This window comes from Zonotrichia leucophrys, chromosome 7 (genome assembly GCF_028769735.1).
Source record: "Zonotrichia leucophrys gambelii isolate GWCS_2022_RI chromosome 7, RI_Zleu_2.0, whole genome shotgun sequence".
NCBI lineage: Eukaryota > Metazoa > Chordata > Aves > Passeriformes > Passerellidae > Zonotrichia > Zonotrichia leucophrys.
The window spans coordinates 953,761-975,895 of record NC_088177.1 but is presented as its reverse complement, the minus strand read 5'-3'; the positions used below and the strand labels follow the sequence as shown (position 1 = coordinate 975,895).

The following is a 22,135-nucleotide window of genomic DNA, read 5'->3' as shown; positions in this document are numbered from 1 at the left end:
AAAACTTCTCTCTCTGGCCCCCTGAACTCAAGGAAATTTGCACCCTTTTTATTCCTTCTCTTTTCTTCTTTTCCCTTTTTTTCACCCTTTTCCCCATTTTTTTTTCCTTCTCCCCTCTTTTTCTCCCCTCTTCCCTCCTTTTTTCCTTCTTCCCCTGCTTTCCCCCCTTTTTCCGCTTCCTTCTTTCCCTTCATTTCCCTCTTGCCCTTGATTTTCTGCATTATTCTCCTTTTCCTTTTCCCCCTTTCCTCCCTTTCCCCTTCTTCCTTTTTCTTCCTTGTTTTCCCTTTCCCCCCTTTTTTCCCTCCCTCCCCTACCTTTACTCTGTTTTCCCTCTCCTTTCCCTCTTTTCTTACCCTTTCCCTCTTTTTCCCCTCCTATTTTCCCCCTTTCTTTTCCCTCCTTCTTCCTCTCCCTTCCTCTTCCCCCCCTCTTTTCCCTTTCTGCCTCAGTTTATTTCCCCCCTTTTTCTTCCCCTTTTTCTTCTTTTCTTCCCCCACCTTTTCCTCCCATTCCTCCCTCTTTCCCACCTTTTTCCTTCTCTTTTTCCCTCCTATTTTCCCCCTTTTTTCCCTCTTTTCCCCTTCTCCCTCATTTTAGTTCCCCCTTTTTCTCCCTCTTTTCCTTCTTTTCTCCCCCTTTTCCCCCATTCCTCCCCCTTTCCCTTCTCTTTTCCCCTTCTCTTTTTTTCCCCTTCTCTTTTTTTCCCCTTCTCTTTTTTTCCCCTTCTCTTTTTTTCCCCTTCTCTTTTTTTCCCCTTCTCTTTTTTTCCCTTCTCTTTTTTCCCTTCTCTTTTTTTCCCTTCTCTTTTTTTCCCCTTCTCTTTTTTTCCCCTTCTCTTTTTTTCCCCTTCTCTTTTTCCCCTTCCTTCTCTTTTTCCCCTTCCTTCTCTTTTTCCCTTCTCTTTTTCCCCTTCCTTCTCTTTTTCCCCTTCCTTCTCTTTTTCCCCTTCCTTCTCTTTTTCCCCTTCCTTCTCTTTTTCCCCTTCTCTTTTTTCCCCTCTCCCTCATTTTTCTCCCCCCTTTTTTCTCCCCCCTTTTTTCTCCCCCCTTTTTTTCCCCTTTTTTCTCCCCCCTTTTTTCTCCCCCCTTTTTCTCCCCCCTTTTTTCTTCCCCCCTTTTTTCTCCCCCCTTTTTTCTCCCCCCTTTTTTCTCCCCCCTTTTTTCTCCCCCCTTTTTTCTCCCCCCTTTTTTCTCCCCCTTTTTTCTCCCCCCTTTTTTCTCCCCCCTTTTTTCTCCCCCCTTTTTTCTCCCCCCTTTTTCTTTTCCTCCCATTCCTCCCCCTCTTCCACCTTTTCCTTCCCTCTTTTCCCCTTCTCCCCCATTTTATACCCCCTTTTTCTCCCCTCTCTTTCCCCTTTCTCCCCCTTCCCTCCCTCCCTGCCCCAACACCCCCATAACCCCAAATTCCCATTGTTTTTCCCCCAGGAAAACCGTGGTGTGTCCCATCATCGACGTGATCAGCGACGACACCTTCGAGTACATGGCGGGCTCGGACATGACCTACGGGGGCTTCAACTGGAAGCTGAATTTCCGCTGGTACCCCGTGCCCCAGAGGGAGATGGAGCGCAGGAAGGGCGACAGGACCCTGCCCGTCAGGTCAGTGCTGCTTTTCTCCCAAAAATCCCCCCAGATCCCAAAATTCCACTGCAGGATCACAGGCAGGGAGAGCCCGGCGTGTCCTCGCTGCCCCAAGCTCGGGCCAACCCCATCCCGTCCTCTTCCAGTGGATTCCAAAGGATTCCAAAGATTTAGGGGGTCCAAAGATGGAGGAATTCCAAGGATTCCTGCCTGTTCAGCTCCCTCTGGTAATTTGCTGCAAACAGATTTTTAGTCCCAGCAGATATTCCAAAGGATTTTGAGCGTTATCGAGCTTTGAAGCCCAGTGATTTGCACTTAACCCCATCCCATCCTCTTCCAAAGGTTCAGGAATTCCAAGGATTCCTGCCTGCTCAGCTCCCTCTGTTAATTTGCTGCAAACAGATTTTTATTCCCATTTTTTTGGAATTTAAGGCAGATGTTCCAATGGATTTCTGAGCATTATCGAGCTTTGAACCCCAGTGATTTGCACTTAACCCCATCCCATCCTCTTCCCAATGTTCAGGAATTCCAAAGATTCCTGCCTGTTCAGCTCCCTCTGTTAATTTGCTGCAAACAGATTTTTATTCCCATTTTTTTTGGAATTTATGGCAGATATTCCAATGGATTTTGACCATTATAGAGTTTTGTACCCCAGTGATTTGCACTTAACCCCATCCCATCCTCTTCCAAATGTTCAGGAATTCCAAAGATTCCTGCTTGTTCTGTTCCCTCTGTTAAATTCTGAAAAAATGGGAATAAAAATCTGTTTGCGGCAAATTAAGGCAGATATTCCCAAGTATTTCTGAGCATTTTTGAGCTTTGATTTGCACTTATTCCTATGCCATCCTCTTCCCAATGTTCAGGAATTCCCAAGGTTTCTGCCTGTAGATCTCCCTTTGTTACTTTGCTGTTAATGGATTTTTATTCCTGGGTTTTTTTTGGGATTTAAGGCAAATATTCCAAAGGATTTCTGAGCATTTTTGAGCTTTGAACCCCAGTGATTTGCACTTAACCCCATCCCATCCTCTTCCTCTTCCAAAGGTTCAGGAATTCCAAAGATTCCTGCCTGTTCAGCTCCCTCTGTTAATTTGCTGCAAACAGATTTTTATTCCCATTTTTTTTGGAATTTAAGGCAGATATTCCAATGGATTTCTGAGCATTATCGAGCTTTGAACCCCAGTGATTTGCACTTAACCCCATCCCATCCTCTTCCAATGTTCAGGAATTCCCAAGGTTTCTGCCTGTAGATCTCCCTTTGTTACTTTGCTGTTAATGGATTTTTATTCCTGGTTTTTTTTGGGATTTAAGGCAAATATTCCAAAGGATTTCTGAGCATTTTTGAGCTTTGAACCTCATTGATTTGCACTTAACCTGATCCTGTCCCCTTCCACTTCCAAAGGTTCAGGAATTCCAAAGATTCCTGCCTGCTCAGCTCCCTCTGTTAATTTGCTGCAAACAGATTTTTATTCCCATTTTTTTTGGAATTTAAGGCAGATATTCCAAAGGATTTCTGAGCATTTTTGAGCTTTGATTTGCACTTACTCCCATGCCATCCTCTTCCCAACGTCCAGGAATTCCAAAGATTCCTGCCTGCTCAGCTCCCTCTGTTAATTTGCTGCAAACAGATTTTTATTCCCATTTTTTTGGAATTTATGGCAGATATTCCAATGGATTTTGACCATTATAGAGTTTTGTACCCCAGTGATTTGCACTTTACCCCATCCTGTCCTTTTCCAAATGTTCAGGAATTCCAAAGATTCCTGCTTGTTCAGTTCCCTCTGTTAAATTCTGAAAAAATGGGAATAAAAATCTGTTTGCGGCAAATTAAGGCAGATATTCCCAAGTATTTCTGAGCATTTTTGAGCTTTGATTTGCACTTAACCCCATCCCATCCTCTTCCAAAGGTTCAGGAATTCCCAAGATTTCTGCCTGTAGATCTCCCTTTGTTACTTTGCTGTTAATGGATTTTTATTCCTGGGTTTTTTTTGGGATTTAAGGCAAATATTCCAAAGGATTTCTGAGCGTTATCGAGCTTTGAACCCCAGTGATTTGCACTTAACCCCATCCCATCCTCTTCCAAAGGTTCAGGAATTCCAAAGATTCCTGCCTGTTCAGCTCCCTCTGTTAATTTGCTGCAAACAGATTTTTATTCCCATTTTTTTGGAATTTATGGCAGATATTCCAATGGATTTTGACCATTATAGAGTTTTGTACCCCAGTGATTTGCACTTTACCCCATCCCATCCTCTTCCCAATGTTCAGGAATTCCAAAGATTTCTGCCTGTTCAGCTCCCTCTGTTAATTTGCTGCAAATGCATTTTATTCCTGTTTTTTGGGATTTAAATGCCCTTTTTTTTTTTTGGAATTTAGGGCAGATATTCTAAAGGATTTTTGAGCACTTTTGAGCTTTGAACCCCAGTGATTTGCACTTAAATTCCTGGTTTATTGCTTGGAAAATGGGATTGATAACGGAGCACCCTGAGGGAAAAATGATCCGAGAGTGTGTCCTGACCTCTTCCATTTAATTGCTGGAATCACAGAGTGGAACAAAACCTCTTCCAAAATTGCAAATGGAGCTGAAAAGGGAACAAATGGAATAAATTCCTGGCCATGGGATGTTTGCTCAGCTCCAACAGCTGCTGGGGCTTCCTGCAAAATTCCAAAAGAGACCAAAAATGGTTCCTGAGTGGATGGAATGGATTGAAATGTGGGAAAGGGGAAGAATTCCAAGCCTGCAGGTGGAGGAGGGGGCAGCTCAGGGATCAGTCCAGGCAAGGGAGGGATGGAAGGGCAGGAAAAACCTTCCAAAATTGCTTTCAAAATTCCCATTTCTGTCCCTGATTGTCCTGGCCAGGCTGGAATATTGGGGAAGGGTGGATTTGGGGTTTATTCCCAGGATTTGGGGTTTATTCCCAGGATTTGGGGTTTATTCCCAGGAAAAGCCAGCAGGCCCTGCCTGTCAGAGCCAAGGGAATTGTTTTCCTCCTGCTCCAAAATCTCCTTTCCAGGCCAGCAGCTCTTGATTAAAGCTCAGGTGTGCATGGAAATTGGGAAAATGAATTATCCTAACGAGCTGCAGGGCCTTGCTGAGCTCCATCCATCCATCCTGATTTCCTTGCCTTGAAATGGAGCTGGGCTCAAAATTAATCCCAGCTCGCACACTGAATTGACTCTTAAAATTGATAAGGCAAAAAAAAATGGAGTTTTTCAAATTAATTTCCTTTTTCCCATCAGTTTGTGGCTGGAGTTTTGGGGGATTCTCTGGATAAAATGGGAGTTGGGAAGCGAAGGGGGCAGAGGGACAAATGTCACCTGTGCCACAGTTGTCACAAAAAGCTGAGGGTGAAAGGTTGGTGCTTTAGGCTGGATTAAGTCCAAAATCTCAGGTTTTAGTCCAGGAATTTCAGTCTTTGGTGTCAGGGCATTTCCAGGGTTGGCACAGCCCAGTTTTGTGATATTTCCATGCTTTTCCCTCAGTTTTCAAAGCTGAAGGCACTCCAGTCTGGAATTAGAAATACTAAAAATATGGATTGTGGTCCAGGAAATGTTTTGTATAAATTAGGGATTGAGAGGGAAAATATAGAATCAAATCCTAGGAAAAAGGCAGGATCAAAAAATAGGAAGAAAGCCAAGATTAAATATCAGGAATGTGTCAGGACCATGGAATTTCCTGAGCTGGAAGGGAAAGGACCATCAATCCAACCCCTGCCCCTGCAAGACATCCCCAAAATCCTCACCCCGTGCCTGGAAATATTTTCCAAATGCTCCTGGAACTCTGGATATTATAAATACTTATTATCTTGATATTATATTAATATCTTGATTATGAGTAATTAAACCTGGAGTTGATTGCAGTTAATTAAGCCTGCCTGGGTGATGAACAGCAGGGAGTGATGTTGATCCTGGTGGATCAGATAGACCCACAGTGGGATTTTGTGCTGCTGGGATTGATGTTGATCCTGGTGCCAACCCTTTATTCCCAGATAGACCCACAGAGGTCTGGTTTAGGGGATTTTGTGCTGCTGGAGCCCTTCCTAGGACAGGATTCCTTGGGAAAAGCAGGATGAGGTGATGCCACGAGGAGCTCCAGGGCTGGAATCCCTTTGCCATCCCTCTTCCTCTCCCATCATGAAATCCTGGCCTGATCTCTGGCTTGGCTGGGGTGCAGCAAACCTGGGATTGCTCCCGTGTTTTCTGTGCAGGAATGGGAATCCTGAGTCGATCACAGCAATTCCCAGGAGCTGTCTGGTGATTCTGCAGGGAAAAGATGCAGAACTGAGGAAAAAATTAATTATTACAGTTTAAAAAACACTTGGAGGCCTTTGATCTTCCCGATATTTTGGTGGAGGGGATTTTCCAAGGAAAGCTCTGCAGGTCTGGTTGTGTCCCATTAAATTCACATCCCAGGGAGCAGCCCTGCCTGCTGCATTCCCTTATCCCGGAGCTGGGCTGGGGATCAGGGCAGGAGTCACTGAATTTTCCAGAGTGAAACTCAGCTGAAACTCCCAGGTTTGTCAGGGAGGGATTTGGGAAGTGTTTGGTTTCAGAAAGCAGAGAACGTTTGGGGTCCTTTGGAAGAATCCAGGTCTGTGGGTCCAGTTCAGTTTTACCCTTCTGAACTTGCTTAAGGCTCATTCTGGGAAAAATGGGGAATTTTGTATGGAGCAAAGAGTGTCTGCACCCAGGGAAGAAAGAAGGAGGAATGAGAATGTTGGGATTGGGATGGACCTGAAATCCCATCCCATTTCACCCAGGGACACTCCCACCATCCCAGGCTGCTCCAGTCCCAATGTCCAGCTCTGGGAATCCCAGCCCAGCCAGGAATTCCTTCCCAAAATCCCACCCAAATCTCCACTTTCCTACTGGGAGCCATTCCCTGGCTCCTGTCCCTCCATCCCTTGTCCCCAGTCCCTCCCAGCTCTCCTGGAGCCCCTTCAGGCCCTGGAATGTGCTGGAAGCTCTCCCTGTGTCCTTCCCTTCTCCAGGGGAACATTCCCAGCGCTCCCAGCCCGGCTCCAGCCCTGCAGCAGCTCCAGAGCCTCCTCCCAGGGGTCACTGCCCCAAATCCCACAGGTTTGGGGCTGCTGGGATGGGCTGAGCCCCCAAACCCCTTTGGCTGTGCTGGGACATCTCAGAGGAAAGCTGGGATTTGGGATCTCAGAGGAGAGCTGGGATTTGGGATTGAGGTGTTGGGATCTCAGAGGAAAGCTGGGATTTGGGATTGAGGTGTTGGGATCTCAGAGCAGAGCTGGATTTGGGATTGAGGTGTTGGGATCTCAGAGGAAAGCTGGATTTGGGATTGAGGTGTTGGGATCTCAGAGCAGAGCTGGATTTGGGATTGAGGTGTTGGGATCTCAGAGGAAAGCTGGGATTTGGGATTGAGGTGTTGGGATCTCAGAGGAAAGCTGGGATTTGGGATTGAGGTGTTGGGATCTCAGAGGAAAGCTGGATTTGGGATTGAGGTGTTGGGATCTCAGAGAGAGCTGGGATTTGGGATTGAGGTGTTGGGATCTCAAAGGAAAGCTGGATTTGGGATTGAGGTGTTGGGATCTCAAAGGAAAGATGGATTTGGGATTGAGGTGTTGGGATCTCAGAGAGAGCTGGATTTGGGATTGAGGTGTTGGGATCTCAGAGCAGAGCTGGGATTTGGGATTGAGGTGTTGGGATCTCAGAGGAAAGCTGGGATTTGGGATTGAGGTGTTGGGATCTCAGAGCAGAGCTGGGATTTGGGATTGAGGTGTTGGGATCTCAAAGGAAAGCCGGGATTTGGGATTGAGGTGTTGGGATCTCAGAGGAGAGCTGGGATTTGGGATTGAGGTGTTGAGATCTCAGAGAGAGCTGGGATTTGGGATTGAGGTGTTGGGATCTCAGAGGAAAGCTGGATTTGGGATTGAGGTGTTGGGATCTCAGAGAGAGCTGGGATTTGGGATTGCGGTGTTGGGATCTCAGAGGAAAGCTGGATTTGGGATTGAGGTGTTGGGATCTCAAAGGAAAGCTGGGATTTGGGATTGAGGTGTTGGGATCTCAAAGGAAAGCTGGATTTGGGATTGAGGTGTTGGGATCTCAGAGGAGAGCTGGGATTTGGGATTGAGGTGTTGGAATCTCAAAGGAAAGATGGGATTTGGGATTGAGGTGTTGGGATCTCAGAGGAAAGGTGGGATTTGGGATTGAGGTGTTGGGATCTCAGAGGAAAACTGGATTTGGGATTGAGGTGTTGGGATCTCAGAGCAGAGCTGGGATTTGGGATTGAGGTGTTGGGATCTCAGAGCAGAGCTGGATTTGGGATTGAGGTGTTGGGATCTCAGTGCAGAGCTGGATTTGGGATTGAGGTGTTGGGATCTCAGAGGAAAGCTGGGATTTGGGATTGAGGTGTTGGGATCTCAGAGCAGAGCTGGGATTTGGGATTGAGGTGTTGGGATCTCAAAGGAAAGATGGGATTTGGGATTGAGGTGTTGGGATCTCAGAGCAGAGCTGGGATTTGGGATTGAGGTGTTGGGATCTCAGAGGAGAGCTGGGATTTGGGATTGAGGTGTTGGGATCTCAGAGAGAGCTGGGATTTGGGATTGAGGTGTTGGGATCTCAGAGGAGAGCTGGGATTTGGGATTGAGGTGTTGGGATCTCAAAGGAAAGATGGATTTGGGATTGAGCTGTTGGGATCTCAGAGCAGAGCTGGATTTGGGATTGAGGTGTTGGGATCTCAAAGGAAAGATGGATTTGGGATTGAGGTGTTGGGATCTCAGAGCAGAGCTGGGATTTGGGATTGAGGTTTTCCTTCCCAGCAGCTGGGCTGGGCATTCCATGGCATTTCCATTTCCAGGGACATTCAGCCATCCCCTGGGATTGCCTGGCTGTAAGGATTTTTAATCCTTTTAGCTGAGATTTTTCCTGCTCCTTTGATGCATTTTGGGCTCCCTCTGAGGCAAAGCCCAGCCAGGAAACTCCTCCCAAATCCATTCCCGATTGGATTTGAGCTGCTGCTCACTCAGGATGCCCAAATCCCACCCAATTTACCCTCACGATTCCCCTGAAATAATCCATGGAAATGGGAGCAACCCCGGAGTGTGGCTGTGGATTCTGGAGAAGAACAGGAAAATCCAATCAGATTTTTCTTTATTTCTCCCTGGCGTGTGGCTGGGCCCAAGCTCCATGGATTTTGGGGAAAAGCAGGAAAAATCCAATCAAAATTTTCTTTATTGCTCCTTGGAGTGTAGCTGAGCTCAAGGCTCCATGGATTTTGGGGAAGAGCAGGGAAATCCAGTCAAAATTCTCTTTTCATAGCTCCTGTTTGTTTTCCATAGAATTGCTGTGTGGTGAAATGTCCTGTAAATTCCACAGTGTCCTTCAAAAGTTTTTTTTTCCCCATTTAACTCCTGCCAAGCATTCCTGATTGGATTTGGGCTGCTGCTCACTCAGGAGGCCCAAATCCCACCAATTTACCCCCATAATTCTCCTAAAATAATCCATGGAAATGGGAGCAACCCCGGAGTGTGGCTGGGCTGAGCTCTGTGGATTTTGGGGAAGAGCAGGGAAATCCAGTTTAAATTGTATTTATTTTTCCTTGGGGTGTGGCTGGGCCTGAGATCCATGGATTTTGGGGAAGAGCAGGGAAAATCCAGTTAAAACTCTCCTTTTCTAGTTGTTTTCAGTAGAATTCCTGTGTAGTGAAATGTGCTGTCAATTCCAGAGCATCCTTTAAAAGGTCTTTTTTCTTTTTTCTTTTCTCTTTCCTTTCTCCCTTTTTTTATTCCTTTTCTTTTCTGTTTTCCTTTGTTTTTTTCCTGTTTGTTTCCCACCCAGGACCCCAACCATGGCTGGTGGCCTGTTTTCTATTGACAGGAGCTACTTTGAAGAGATAGGAACTTACGATGCAGGAATGGATATCTGGGGTGGCGAGAATCTTGAAATGTCCTTTAGGGTAATTCCTCTTTTCCTTCCTTTTCTTTTCCCCCCACTCCCAAAAAAAATTATCCCCCATTTGTGCTGTCATTCCTTCAGGGAGCTCCTGCTTTAGCTGGCCTGCAAGTCATGATTTGTCATTGTTCAATAAATAATTAAAAGATGGAATTTTTGAAATTTGGGGGAACCTCGTTGGGGTGTTTTGGGATTTTTTTGCTGCATGGAATATTTTAGTATTGAGGGTTTTATCCCTCCAAAATTCCATATATTTTGGTCATTCCTTCATGGAAGAAACGAGGTGCCCAGTGGAAATTTGATATGAATTGATGTTAAAAAATAAAATTAAAAATAAGTTTTGAGATGTTTTGGGAATGGTGACCTCATGCACTTGCAAGTTCCAGCTGGAATTCTGGGTCTGTGCCAGGGAAATTGCTCTCCTGCAGAAAATGCTGCTGTTCCTGCTGGGGTAGGGCTGAGCCACAGCTCAGGGAAATGCATCCACGCACTGCCCTTGGGATGGAAAAGTGGGAAATTGAGGAATGGTTGGAAGGGATGGTGGGAATGGCTCTGGACTCCTGGGATGTGTCCCAGTTTCTGGGCTCAGTGCTGGGAGTGACCCCCAGGACCCCTCTGGTGCCCCAGCACACCCTGGCAATGCCTTTCCCCCTTTTCCTGTCTGTTCCATTCATCCAGGAATGTTTTCCCTGCCAGGGAAACCCCTTTGAAGTTTTTTAGGGAACAGATTTTTCCAGGCAACACCAGCTGGGAATTTGAAAGCTTTCCCAGGCCATTCCTCTGAACTTTAATTGTTCCCTTTGCAGGAAAATCAAAGGGTTCAGTTCCCCTCCTGAGCCTGGATGCTTCCAATGAGGAGATTCCCACATTTTTGGCTGCTTTAAATCCTAAAATTCCTCCTAGGATGTTCCAAGGAACAGGAATTCTTTTCCTTGGTTTTCCATGTTCTAGAGGAGATCCCTGGAGTGCCAGGCACTGTTAAACCATTCCAAATGTGCCTTTCCACCCTAAACCAGTGAATTAATGGGGTCAGGGGTAGGGAATAAATTGGGATACTGCCGTGGGAAATTCAGGGAATCACCTGGTGCTGTTTATTGGGATTAATTAGAGCCTCTGGAATTAAAGCCAACTGAAAATCCGGGAATATTATGTGAGACTTTATCAGGGACATCAAATCCCAGCTGAGGGAACAAATCCATGGGAAATGGAGGGCCAGGAGAGCTGAAGGATCAGGGAGGTTCCTCCAGCTCCAGAGCTGCCTTTTTCCCGTGGGATTTGGGAATTTCTCTTGTCAGGAAAACTCTGGGAGCAATTCCTGCTGTGGGATGGGAGTGAGGCACAGGAGTGTTCCTGTTCTTACACCCAGGATTTTATCCCAAAGGCTGGGAGGAGATTTGGGACTGGTTCAGAATAATAAAAATAAATCCCAAAAATCGAAATCCCAAAAAATAAACCCTCCCTCCCATACTTTGTGAATTCCTGAATCCTCATAAATGTTATCCAGTGCCTTTGCTTTCCCTGGATCGCGTCTGTCTCATCTGCATCCAGCTCCAACATTGTCCCAAAGAATCATTAAGAGAATTTCCAGCTTTTTTGCTCTCAGGGGCATTTCCAGGAGGAGCATCCATGGGGTATAATTTGATTATTTTGGGAAAATCCATGTTTTTTTCTTTTAGCTGCTTCTTGTTGGTGATGGGTCTTTAATGACTCCTGTTAGGAATGTCTTTTAATTAGAGAAAAATAATGACAATTCCTGGCAGGAATCTCTTACAGCTCCAGGGGTTTGCTTTAGTCAAGGAAAACCTGATTTATTACTAAATTTTACTTTTATTTATGGAAGTACTGAAATGTTTAGTTTCCTGTTAAATTCTCCAAGTGGTTTTATCCTGCTTGGAGAATGCCCTGAAAACTTGAAGCTCTGAGAGGATTTCCTACAGGAATTAAAAATGATCTGTCCATCAGAAAAAAAAACAATTCCTATGAGATTATTCCTTAGGATTCCTTAGGTTGGGAAAGGGAATGTGAGCTCTGGGTGGCGTAGGATGGGGTTTATTTGGGATTTCTGGCACTGCTGGAAGTGCAGGGAAAAGGGGATTTCTCTGGATTTTCCTGCTGGAGCAGCCTGGGACAGTGGGAGTGTCCCTGGGTGGATGGGATAAATGGGATTTAATGCCCTTCCAACCCAAACTATTCCAGAATTCCTGACTCCCTGGGGTCACCACAGCAAGGGATGAATGGAATGCATCCCGTGTGCTGTGAGGGGAGCAGATCCCTGAAACCCCACAATTCTTAGGCAGGATGGGAACTTTTGGGAAGCAGTCACGTTCCCAGGGAATGTCCCAAGAAGGTGGCTTTGTTGGGATTTCAAAAATATTGAAAAAATATTGAAAAAATATTCCTTTTCCTGAGAAGAGGGTGCAGGTTCCCCCACATCCCATCCCAGCTGGCACAGGGAGCAGATTGCTCCAGGAGAGCCAAAAATGGGCTGGAAAAGTGTCCAGGAGCAGAGATTTTTAAAAGTGGCGCTGTGGGAGGAATTCCCTGCCAGCTGGAATGGGAAAGCAGCAGGGGAATGCTGGGATTTGGGATGGAGGGTTCCTCAAATTGTGTGTCCAGTTATTCCCAGATTGCTCCAGGAGCACATCCATGCTGAATATTTGGGATTTACTCCCAAATATTATATTTGTGTATATATATTTGTGTGTATTTGGGGTTTTTCCCAGATTTCTCCGGGAACACATCCTTGGTGTATATTTGGGATTTATTCCACACTCACAGGTTGGATGGGAATGCATCCTGGAGTTTATTGGGGGTTATTCCATGGATTTTTTTAGGGTTATTCCATGGTATTATTTGGGATTATTCCATGAGAGCATCCCTGGAGTTTATTTGGAGTTATTTGATGGAATTATTTGGGGTTATTCTGTGCTCCCAGGTTGCTCCATGAGCACATGCTAGGTGAATATTTGGGATTTATTCCCTGGGGTATATTTGGGGTTATTCCATGGAGTTATTTGGGATTATTCCATGGGGTTATTTGGGGTTATTCCATGGAATTATTTGGGGTTATTCCATGCTCCCATGTTGCTCCATGAGGACATGCAAGGTGAATATTTGGGATTTATTCCATGGAGTTATTTGGGGTTATTCTGTGCTCCCAGGTTGCTCCATGAGCACATGCAAGGTGAATATTTGGGATTTATTCCTTGGGGTATATTTGGGGGTATTCCATGAAATTTTTTGGGATTATTCCATGAGCACATCCCTGGAGTTTATTTGGGGTTAATCTCTGAAGTTATTTGGGGTTATTCCATGGAATTATTTGGGGTTGTTCCATGACCACATACCTGGAGTTTATTTGGGGTTATTCCATGCTCCCAGGTTGCTCCATGAGCACATGCTAGGTGAATATTTGGGATTTATTCCCTGGTGTATATTTGGGGTTATTCCATGGAGTTATTTGGGGTTATTCCATGGAGTTATTTGGGGTTATTCCATGGAGTTATTTGGGGTTATTCCATGGAGTTATTTGGGGTTATTCCATGGAGTTATTTGGGGTTATTCCATGGAGTTATTTGGGGTTATTCCATGCTCCCATGTTGCTCCATGAGCACATGCAAGGTGAATATTTGGGATTTATTCCTTGGGGTATATTTGGGGTTATTCCATGAAATTTTTTGGGATTATTCCATGAGCACATCCCTGGAGTTTATTTGGGGTTATTCCTGCTCCCAGGTTGCTCCATGAGCATATACTAGGTGAATATTTGGGATTTATTCCCTGGTGTATATTTGGGGTTATTCCATGGAGTTATTTGGGGTTATTCCATGGAGTTATTTGGGGTTATTCCATGGAGTTATTTGGGTTTTATTCCCTGGTGTATATTTGGGGTTATTCCATGGAGTTATTTGGGGTTATTCCATGGAGTTATTTGGGGTTGTTCCATGCTCCCAGGTTGCTCCCTAGGCACATCCCAGGTGTGTATTTGGGATTTTTCCATGTTCCCTCTGGAGTTCCTTGGCACCCCTGATCCCAAAGTTCCCCCAAGTCCCTGAGCAGATAACACAGGGATGTTTCACTGCTGATCCCACAGATCCCATCCCTCCTCATTCCAGTGGAATTCTGGAAATGGAGGGAGCCCTAATTAGCTAAATCTGCCTTGGTTGCCATGGGAACTCAGGTCTGTGTCAAGGAGCTTTAATTCCAAGATTGCACCAGAGCTCCTGTTTAAAACTCCCCAAAAACTCAGAGATTTAGCACCAGGAGGAGCCTGGAAGTAAAAGAATTGCAATAAAATAATTGAAGTGAAAAGTTGACATAATTAAAATATTTGAAATAAATAATGGAAATTTTAAAATGGAAAGAAATATTTGAAATAAGTGAAATTTTAAAATGGAAAGAAATATTTGAAGTAATGGAAATTTTAAAATGGAAAGAAATATTTGAAATAAATAATGGAAATTTTAAAATGGAAAGAAATATTTGAAATAAGTAATGGAAATTTGAAAATGGAAAGAAATATTTGAAATGAGTAATGGAAATTTGAAAATGGAAAGAAATATTTGAAATGAGTAATGGAAATTTGAAAATGGAAAGAAATATTTGAAATGAGTAATGGAAATTTGAAAATGGAAAGAAATATTTGAAATAAGTAATGGAAATTTTAAAATGGAAAGAAATATTTGAAATAAGTAATGGAAATTTTAAAATGGAAAGAAATATTTGAAATAAGTAATGGAAATTTTAAAATGGAAAGAAATATTTGAAATAAGTAATGGAAATTTTAAAATGGAAAGAAATAGTTGAAATAAATAATTGAAATTTTAAAATGGAAAGAAATAGTTGAAATAATTGAAATTTTAAAATGGAAAGAAATAGTTGAAATAAGTAATGGAAATTTTAAAGCGGAAAGAAATATTTGAAATAAGTAATGGAAATTTTAAAATGGAAAGAAATAGTTGAAATAAATAATTGAAATTTTAAAATGGAAAGAAATAGTTGAAATAATTGAAATTTTAAAATGGAAAGAAATAGTTGAAATAAGTAATGGAAATTTTAAAATGGAAAGAAATATTTGAAATAAGTAATGGAAATTTTAAAGCGGAAAGAAATATTTGAAATAAATAATGGAAATTTTAAAATGGAAAGAAATATTTGAAATAATTGAAATTTGAAAATGGAAAGAAATATTTGAAAGAAGTAATTGAAATTTTAAAATGGAAAGAAATATTTGAAATAAGTAATGGAAATTTTAAAATGGAAAGAAATATTTGAAATAATTGAAATTTTAAAATGGAAAGAAATATTTGAAAGAAGTAATGGAAATTTGAAAATGGAAAGAAATATTTGAAAGAAGTAATGGAAATTTGAAAATGGAAAGAAATATTTGAAAGGAGTAATGGAAATTTGAAAATGGAAAGAAATATTTGAAAGGAGTAATGGAAATTTGAAAATGGAAAGAAATATTTGAAAGGAGTAATGGAAATTTTAAAATGGAAAGAAATATTTGAAAGGAGTAATGGAAATTTTAAAATGGAAAGAAATATTTGAAAGGAGTAATGGAAATTTTAAAATGGAAAGAAATATTTGAAAGGAGTAATGGAAATTTTAAAATGGAAAGAAATATTTGAAAGGAGTAATGGAAATTTTAAAATGGAAAGAAATATTTGAAAGGAGTAATGGAAATTTTAAAATGGAAAGAAATATTTGAAAGGAGTAATGGAAATTTTAAAATGGAAAGAAATATTTGAAAGGAGTAATGGAAATTTTAAAATGGAAAGAAATATTTGAAATAAATAATTGGAAAAAAAACAGAATTAAAATAATTGAAGTAGATAATTGAAGCAATTAAGATGGAGGACAAGAAGAAGAAGAAGGACAGGACACCCAGATTCCTCCATCTTGCCTCTTGAACCCCCATTCTAAAACCCCAAAATTCTACTTTTTCACCCAGTGACAAATTCACTGTCACTCCACTCAAACCCTTGTGGCTGGTAACTCCTCACACAAAGTTGGTGATGTTTCCATGGGCTAAAATCAAGGCACAGGTATTTGTGACTCTGTGCCCAGGTCTCTGAGCTGCTGGAACCCCCATTTTAAATTCCCAAAATTCTACTTTTTCACCCAGTGACAAATTCAGTCATTCTGCTCAAACTTTTGTGGCTTGTAGGTCCTCACACAAAGTTGGTGATGGGTTAAAAGTTGTTTCCATGGGTTAAAATTCAAGGCACAGGTGTCTGTGACTCCATGCCAAGGCCTCTGAGCTGCTGGAACCCCCATTCTAAACACCCCAAAATTCTACTTTTTCACACTGTGACAAATTCACTGTCACTCCACTCAAACCCTTGTGGCTGGTAACTCCTCACACAAAGTTGGGAATTGTTTCCATGGGTTAAAATCAAAGCCCCAGGTGTTTGTGACTCTGTGCCCAGGTCTGTGAGCTGCTGGAACCCCCATTCTAAAAACCCCAAAATTCTACTTTTTCACCCTGTGACAAATTCAGTCATTCTACTCAAACTTTTGTGGCTTGTATGTCCTCACACAAAGTTGGTGATGGGTTAAAAGTTGTTTCCATGGGTTAAAATCCAAGGCACAGGTGTCTTTGACTCCATGCCAAGGCCTCTGAGTTGCTGGAACCCCCATTCTAAATCCCCAAAATTCTGCTTTTTCACCCTGTGACAAATTCACTGTCACTCCACTCAAACCCTTGTGGCTGGTAGCTCCTCACACATAGTTGGTGATGTTTCCATGGGCTAAAATCCAAGGCCACAGGTGTTTGTGACTCCGTGCCCAGGTCTGTGAGCTGCTGGAACCCCTGTTCTAAACACCCCAAAATTCTACTTTTTCACCCTGTGACAAATTCACTATCGTTCTACTCAAACCCTCGTGGCTGGTAACTCCTCACGCAAAGTCGGTGATGTTTCCATGGGTTAAAATCAAAGCCACAGGTGTTTGTGACTCCATGCCAAGGCCTCTGAGATGCTGGAACCCCCATTCTAAATCCCCAAAATTCTACTTTTTTCACCCTGTGACAAATTCACTATCATTCTACTCAAACCCTTGTGGCTGGTAACTCCTCACACAAAGTTGGTAATGGGTTAAAAGTTGTTTCCATGGGTTAAAATCAAAGCCACAGCTGTTTGTGACTCCGTGCTAAGGTCTCTGAGCTGCTGGAACCCCCATTCTAAATTCCCAAAATTCTACTTTTTCACCCTGTGACAAATTCACTGTCACTCTACACAAACCCTTGTGGCTGGTAGCTTCTCACACAAAGTTGGTGATGTTTCCATGGGCTAAAATCCAAGGCACAGGTGTCTGTGACTCCATGCCCAGGTCTCTGAGCTGCTGGAACCCCCATTCTAAATCCCCAAAATTCTGCTTTTTCACCCTGTGACAAATTCACTGTCACTTCACTCCAACTCTTGTGGCTGGTAGCTCCTCACACAAAGTCGGTGATGTTTCCATGGGTTAAAATCAAGGCACAGGTGTCTGTGACTCCATGCCCAGGCCTGTGAGCCCCTGCCAGGCCTGGAGCCCTCCAGGGCAGCCAGAGGGATGTCCTGGGTCCCAGCCGGTGTCCTGCAGGTTGGCCCCGTTGCCGTTGCAGATCTGGCAGTGTGGGGGCTCCCTGGAGATCGTCACCTGCTCCCACGTGGGACACGTCTTCCGCAAGGCCACCCCCTACACCTTCCCGGGGGGCACCGGCCACGTCATCAACAAGAACAACCGCAGGCTGGCCGAGGTGTGGATGGACGAGTTCAAGGATTTCTTCTACATCATCTCCCCAGGTACGCCTGGGTTTGGGGTGTTCTGGAGGTCCCGAGTGCTTCCTGGAAAAGGGAGATGGGAATGGGAGGTGTCCTGGAGTTGGTTGGGTTGGAAAAGTTCTCTGAGGTCTTTGAGTCCAACAGCAGCACTGCCCCATGTCCCCAGTGCCACATCCACAGGGCTGTGAAATCCCTGCAGGGATGGGGGCTCCACCTGAGCACCTTTTCCTGCAGGAATTGCCCCAAAATCCCCCCTGAGCTGCCCTGGGCCGGCCTGAGGCCGCTCCCTCTGCTCCTGTCCCTGTTCCCTGGGAGCAGAGCCCGACCCGCCCGGCTGTGCCCTCCTGGCAGGGAATTGCAGAGAGGGAAAAGATCCCTGGGGATCCTCCTGTGCTCCAGGTGAGCCCTGCCCGGCTCCCTCAGGGATTGTGCGGCCCCTGCCCGGCTCCCTCAGGGATTGTGCAGCCCCTGCCCGGCTCCCTCAGGGATTGTGCGGCCCCTGCCCGGCTCCCTCAGGGATTCTCCAGCCCCTGCCCGGCTCCCTCAGGGATTGTGCAGGCCCTGCCCGGCTCCCTTCCCTTCCCTGGACACGCTCCAGCCCCTGATCTCTTCCCAAGTTATTAATATCTGCATTAATTAATAGATAAAATATAATGAGGTTGTTCCCCAGCATTGAGAAGCAAATGGACGAGAGAGGGAAATAAAATGAACGTTTTCATGGAAGTTCTCCATAAAAAGATGTAGGAAATCACAGATTTTTTTTTTGTTTAATAGGGCATTCCTAAATATAAAAAGATATTTTAAAATATTTTTAATCTGCTTTTTGATCCTTTTCCCTTCCTATTAATGAGGAAAATGGGGATCTCTGGATAATTCTCTGGGAGAACAAAGGAATTTGCCTGTTGGTAATGAGGGCTCTGTTGTCTGGCACAGCCTCATCCCCCAGCTCCTCTGGGAGCTGATTCATCCCGTTCCTGAGCTGAGATCCCAGGAGAGAGGAGCCAGGGGCTGCTCCCAGTGGGAAACAGAATTCTCAGCATAACGAGGGGCACACCTCACAATTACATCCCAAATTAAACGTCTGGAGAGATCCGCTTCCCTGGGAAAACAGAATTCTGCTGGAGGAGAGCTCAGCTCTCATTTTTGGGATATTGAGCCTATTTTTAATTGGTGCCTTCTCCTGTTTTTGTGTGGATAACAGGAAAATCTTTATTTGTGATGAGATGAGTCAGGAGCCAGAGTTTTTAATAAAGCCAAGCTGGGTTTACGAAAACCATTCCAGGGGTGGTGAAGGTGGATTGTGAAGATGTTTGGAAAGATGATGGAAAACCATGAAGGGGAGCTGGGGTGACTCTGGGATTTTCCCCAAATATTTGATGGGCTGTTCTGTCCCCATTGCAGGGGTGGTGAAGGTGGATTATGGAGATGTTTCCATCAGGAAAGCCCTGCAGTGGATTTGGGGGTGGCTCTGGGATTTTCCCCAAATGTTTGATGGGCTGTTCTGTCCCCATTGCAGGGGTGGTGAAGGTGGATTATGGAGATATTTCTGTGAGGAAAGCCGTAGAGTGGAGCTGAGGTGGTTCCAGGATTTTCCCCAAACTGGGATGTCTGATGGGCTGTTCTGTCCCCATTGCAGGGGTGGTGAAGGTGGATTCTGGAGATGTTTCCTTCAGGAAGGCCCTGCAGGGGAGCTGGGGCAGCTCTGGGATTTTCCCCAAACGTTTGATGGGCTGTTCTGTCCCCATTGCAGGGGTGGTGAAGGTGGATTATGGAGATGTTTCCTTCAGGAAGGCCCTGCAGGGGAGCTGGGGCAGCTCTGGGATTTTCCCCAAACTGGGATGTTTGATGGGCTCTTCTCTTGCCATTCTAGGAGTGGTGAAGGTGGATTATGGAGATGTTTCCATCAGGAAAGCCCTGCAGTGGATCTGGAGATGGCTCTGGGATTTTCCCCAAATGTTTGATGGGCTGTTCTGTCCCCATTGCAGGGGTGGATTATGGAGATATTTCTGTGAGGAAAGCCGCACAGTGGAGCTGAGGTGGTTCCAGGATTTTCCCCAAACTGGGATGTCTGATGGGCTGTTCTGTCCCCATTCCAGGGCTGGTGAAGGTGGATTATGGAGATGTTTCCATCAGGGAAGCCCCCCAGTGGATCTGGGGGTGACTCTGGGATTTTCCCCAAACGTTTGATGGGCTGTTCTCTCCCCATTCCAGGGCTGGTGAAGGTGGATTGTGGAGATGTTTCTGTGAGGAAAGCTGTAGAGTGGAGCTGAGGTGGTTCCAGGATTTTCCCCAAACTGGGATGTCTGATGGGCTCTTCTGTCCCCATTCCAGGGCTGGTGAAGGTGGATTATGGAGACGTTTCTGTGAGGAAGGCCCTGCAGGGGAGCTGGGGCAGCTCTGGGATTTTCCCCAAACTGGGATGTTTGATGGGCTCTTCTCTTGCCATTCTAGGAGTGGTGAAGGTGGATTATGGAGATGTTTCCTTCAGGGAAGCCCTGCAGTGGATCTGGGGGTGACTCTGGGATTTTCCCCAAACGTTTGATGGGCTGTTCTGTCCCCATTGCAGGGGTGGATTATGGAGATGTTTCTGTGAGGAAAGCCGCACAGTGGAGCTGAGGTGGTTCCAGGATTTTCCCCAAACTGGGATGTCTGATGGGCTGTTCTGTCCCCGTTGCAGGGGTGGTGAAGGTGGATTATGGAGACGTTTCTGTGAGGAAGGCCCTGCGGGAGAGGCTGGGCTGCAAACCCTTCTCCTGGTACCTGGAGAACGTGTACCCCGACTCGCAGATCCCGCGGCGCTACTACTCCCTGGGAGAGGTATGGGATTCACTGCCGGGAGGGGATGGGATGGGAATGGAGGACAAGGGGAGGGCAGGAAAGAAAGGAAAGCAGGAATTGCAGGAAACCAGGAAGTGAAGCACACCAGGAATCGCGGCAAAACCAGGAGTGGAGGAAACCAGGAATGAAAGGAAATCAATCTGTGCAGGAAAACAGGAATTAGAGAAAATCAATCCATGCAGGAAACCAGGAGTAGAAGAAACCAGGAATTAAAGGAAATCAATCTGTGCAGGAAACCAGGAAGGAAAGGAAATCAATCCGTGCAGGAAACCAGGAATTAAAGGAAATAAATCTGTGCAGGAAACCAGGAAGGAAAGGAAATCAATCCGTGCAGGAAACCAGGAATTAAAGGAAATAAATCTGTGCAGGAAACCAGGAAGGAAAGGAAATCAATCTGTGCAGGAAACCAGGAATTAAAGGAAATCAATCCATGCAAGAAACCAGGAATGAAAGGAAATCAATCCGTGCAGGAAACCAGGAGTGGAGGAAACCAGGAATTAGAGAAAATCAATCCATGCAAGAAACCAGGAATGAAAGGAAATCAATCCGTGCAGGAAACCAGGAATTAGAGAAAATCAATCCGTGCAAGAAACCAGGAATTAAAGGAAATCAATCCGTGCAGGAAACCAGGAATTAAAGGAAATCAATCCGTGCAGGAAACCAGGAATTAGAGAAAATCAATCCATGCAAGAAACCAGGACTGAAAGGAAATAAATCCATGCAGGAAACCAGGAATGAAAGGAAATCAATCCATGCAAGAAACCAGGAATTAAAGGAAATCAATCCGTGCAGGAAACCCGGAAGGAAAGGAAATCAATCTGTGCAGGAAACCAGGAATTAAAGGAAATCAATCCGTGCAAGAAACCAGGAATTAAAGGAAATCAATCCGTGCAGGAAACCAGGAATGAAAGGAAATCAATCCGTGCAGGAAACCAGGAATTAGAGAAAATCAATCCGTGCAAGAAACCAGGAATTAAAGGAAATCAATCCATGCGGGAAACCAGGAATTAGAGAAAATCAATCCGTGCAAGAAACCAGGAATTAAAGGAGATCAATCCGTGCAAGAAACCAGGAATTAGAGAAAATCAATCCGTGCAAGAAACCAGGAATTAAAGGAGATCAATCCGTGCAAGAAACCAGGAATTAAAGGAGATCAATCCGTGCAAGAAACCAGGAATTAGAGAAAATCAATCCGTGCAAGAAACCAGGAATTAAAGGAGATCAATCCGTGCAAGAAACCAGGAATTAGAGAAAATCAATCCATGCAAGAAACCAGGAATTGGAGAAAATCAATCCGTGCAGGAAACCAGGAATTGGAGAAAATCAATCCGTGCAAGAAACCAGGAATTGGAGAAAATCAATCCGTGCAGGAAACCAGGAATTGGAGAAAATCAATCCGTGCAGGAAACCAGGAATTGGAGAAAATCAATCCGTGCAAGAAACCAGGAATTGGAGAAAATCAATCCGTGCAGGAAACCAGGAATTAGAGAAAATCAATCCATGCAGGAAACCAGGAATTAAAGGAAATAAATCCATGCAGGAAACCAGGAATGAAAGGAAATCAGTCCGTGCAGGAAACCAGGAATGAAAGGAAGTCAATCCATGCAGGAAACCAGGAATTAGAGAAAATCAATCCATGCAAGAAACCAGGAATTAAAGGAAATCAATCCGTGCAGGAAACCAGGAATTAGAGAAAATCAATCCATGCAAGAAACCAGGAATGAAAGGAAATCGATCCATGCAGGTAACCAGGAGTATAAGAAACCAGGAATTAAAGGAAATCAATCCGTGCAGGAAACCAGGAATGAAAGGAAATCAGTCCATGCAGGAAACCAGGAATTAGAGAAAATCAATCCATGCAAGAAACCAGGAATTAAAGGAAATAAATCCATGCAGGAAACCCGGAGTGGAGGAAACCAGGAATGAAAGGAAATCAATCTGTGCAGGAAAACAGGAAGGGAAGGAAATCAATCTGTGCAGGAAAACAGGAGTGGAGGAAACCAGGAATTAGAGAAAATCAATCCATGCAGGAAACCAGAA

General features: G+C 44.5%; 1 protein-coding gene across 6 annotated transcripts in view; it reads left to right on the top strand.

The window, feature by feature from the left end:
• The window catches only part of GALNT13 (polypeptide N-acetylgalactosaminyltransferase 13), a 61,378-nt gene that overhangs the window by 21,132 nt on the left and 18,111 nt on the right, over positions 1-22,135 (top strand). For all 6 annotated transcript variants that reach the window (XM_064718990.1, XM_064718995.1, XM_064718993.1 and 3 more), the window contains 4 exons: positions 1,428-1,598; positions 9,378-9,495; positions 17,098-17,278; positions 19,935-20,074. In XM_064718990.1, coding sequence (XP_064575060.1) covers positions 1,428-1,598; positions 9,378-9,495; positions 17,098-17,278; positions 19,935-20,074 — 610 coding nt within the window. The remainder of the gene's footprint in view (positions 1-1,427; positions 1,599-9,377; positions 9,496-17,097; positions 17,279-19,934; positions 20,075-22,135) is intronic.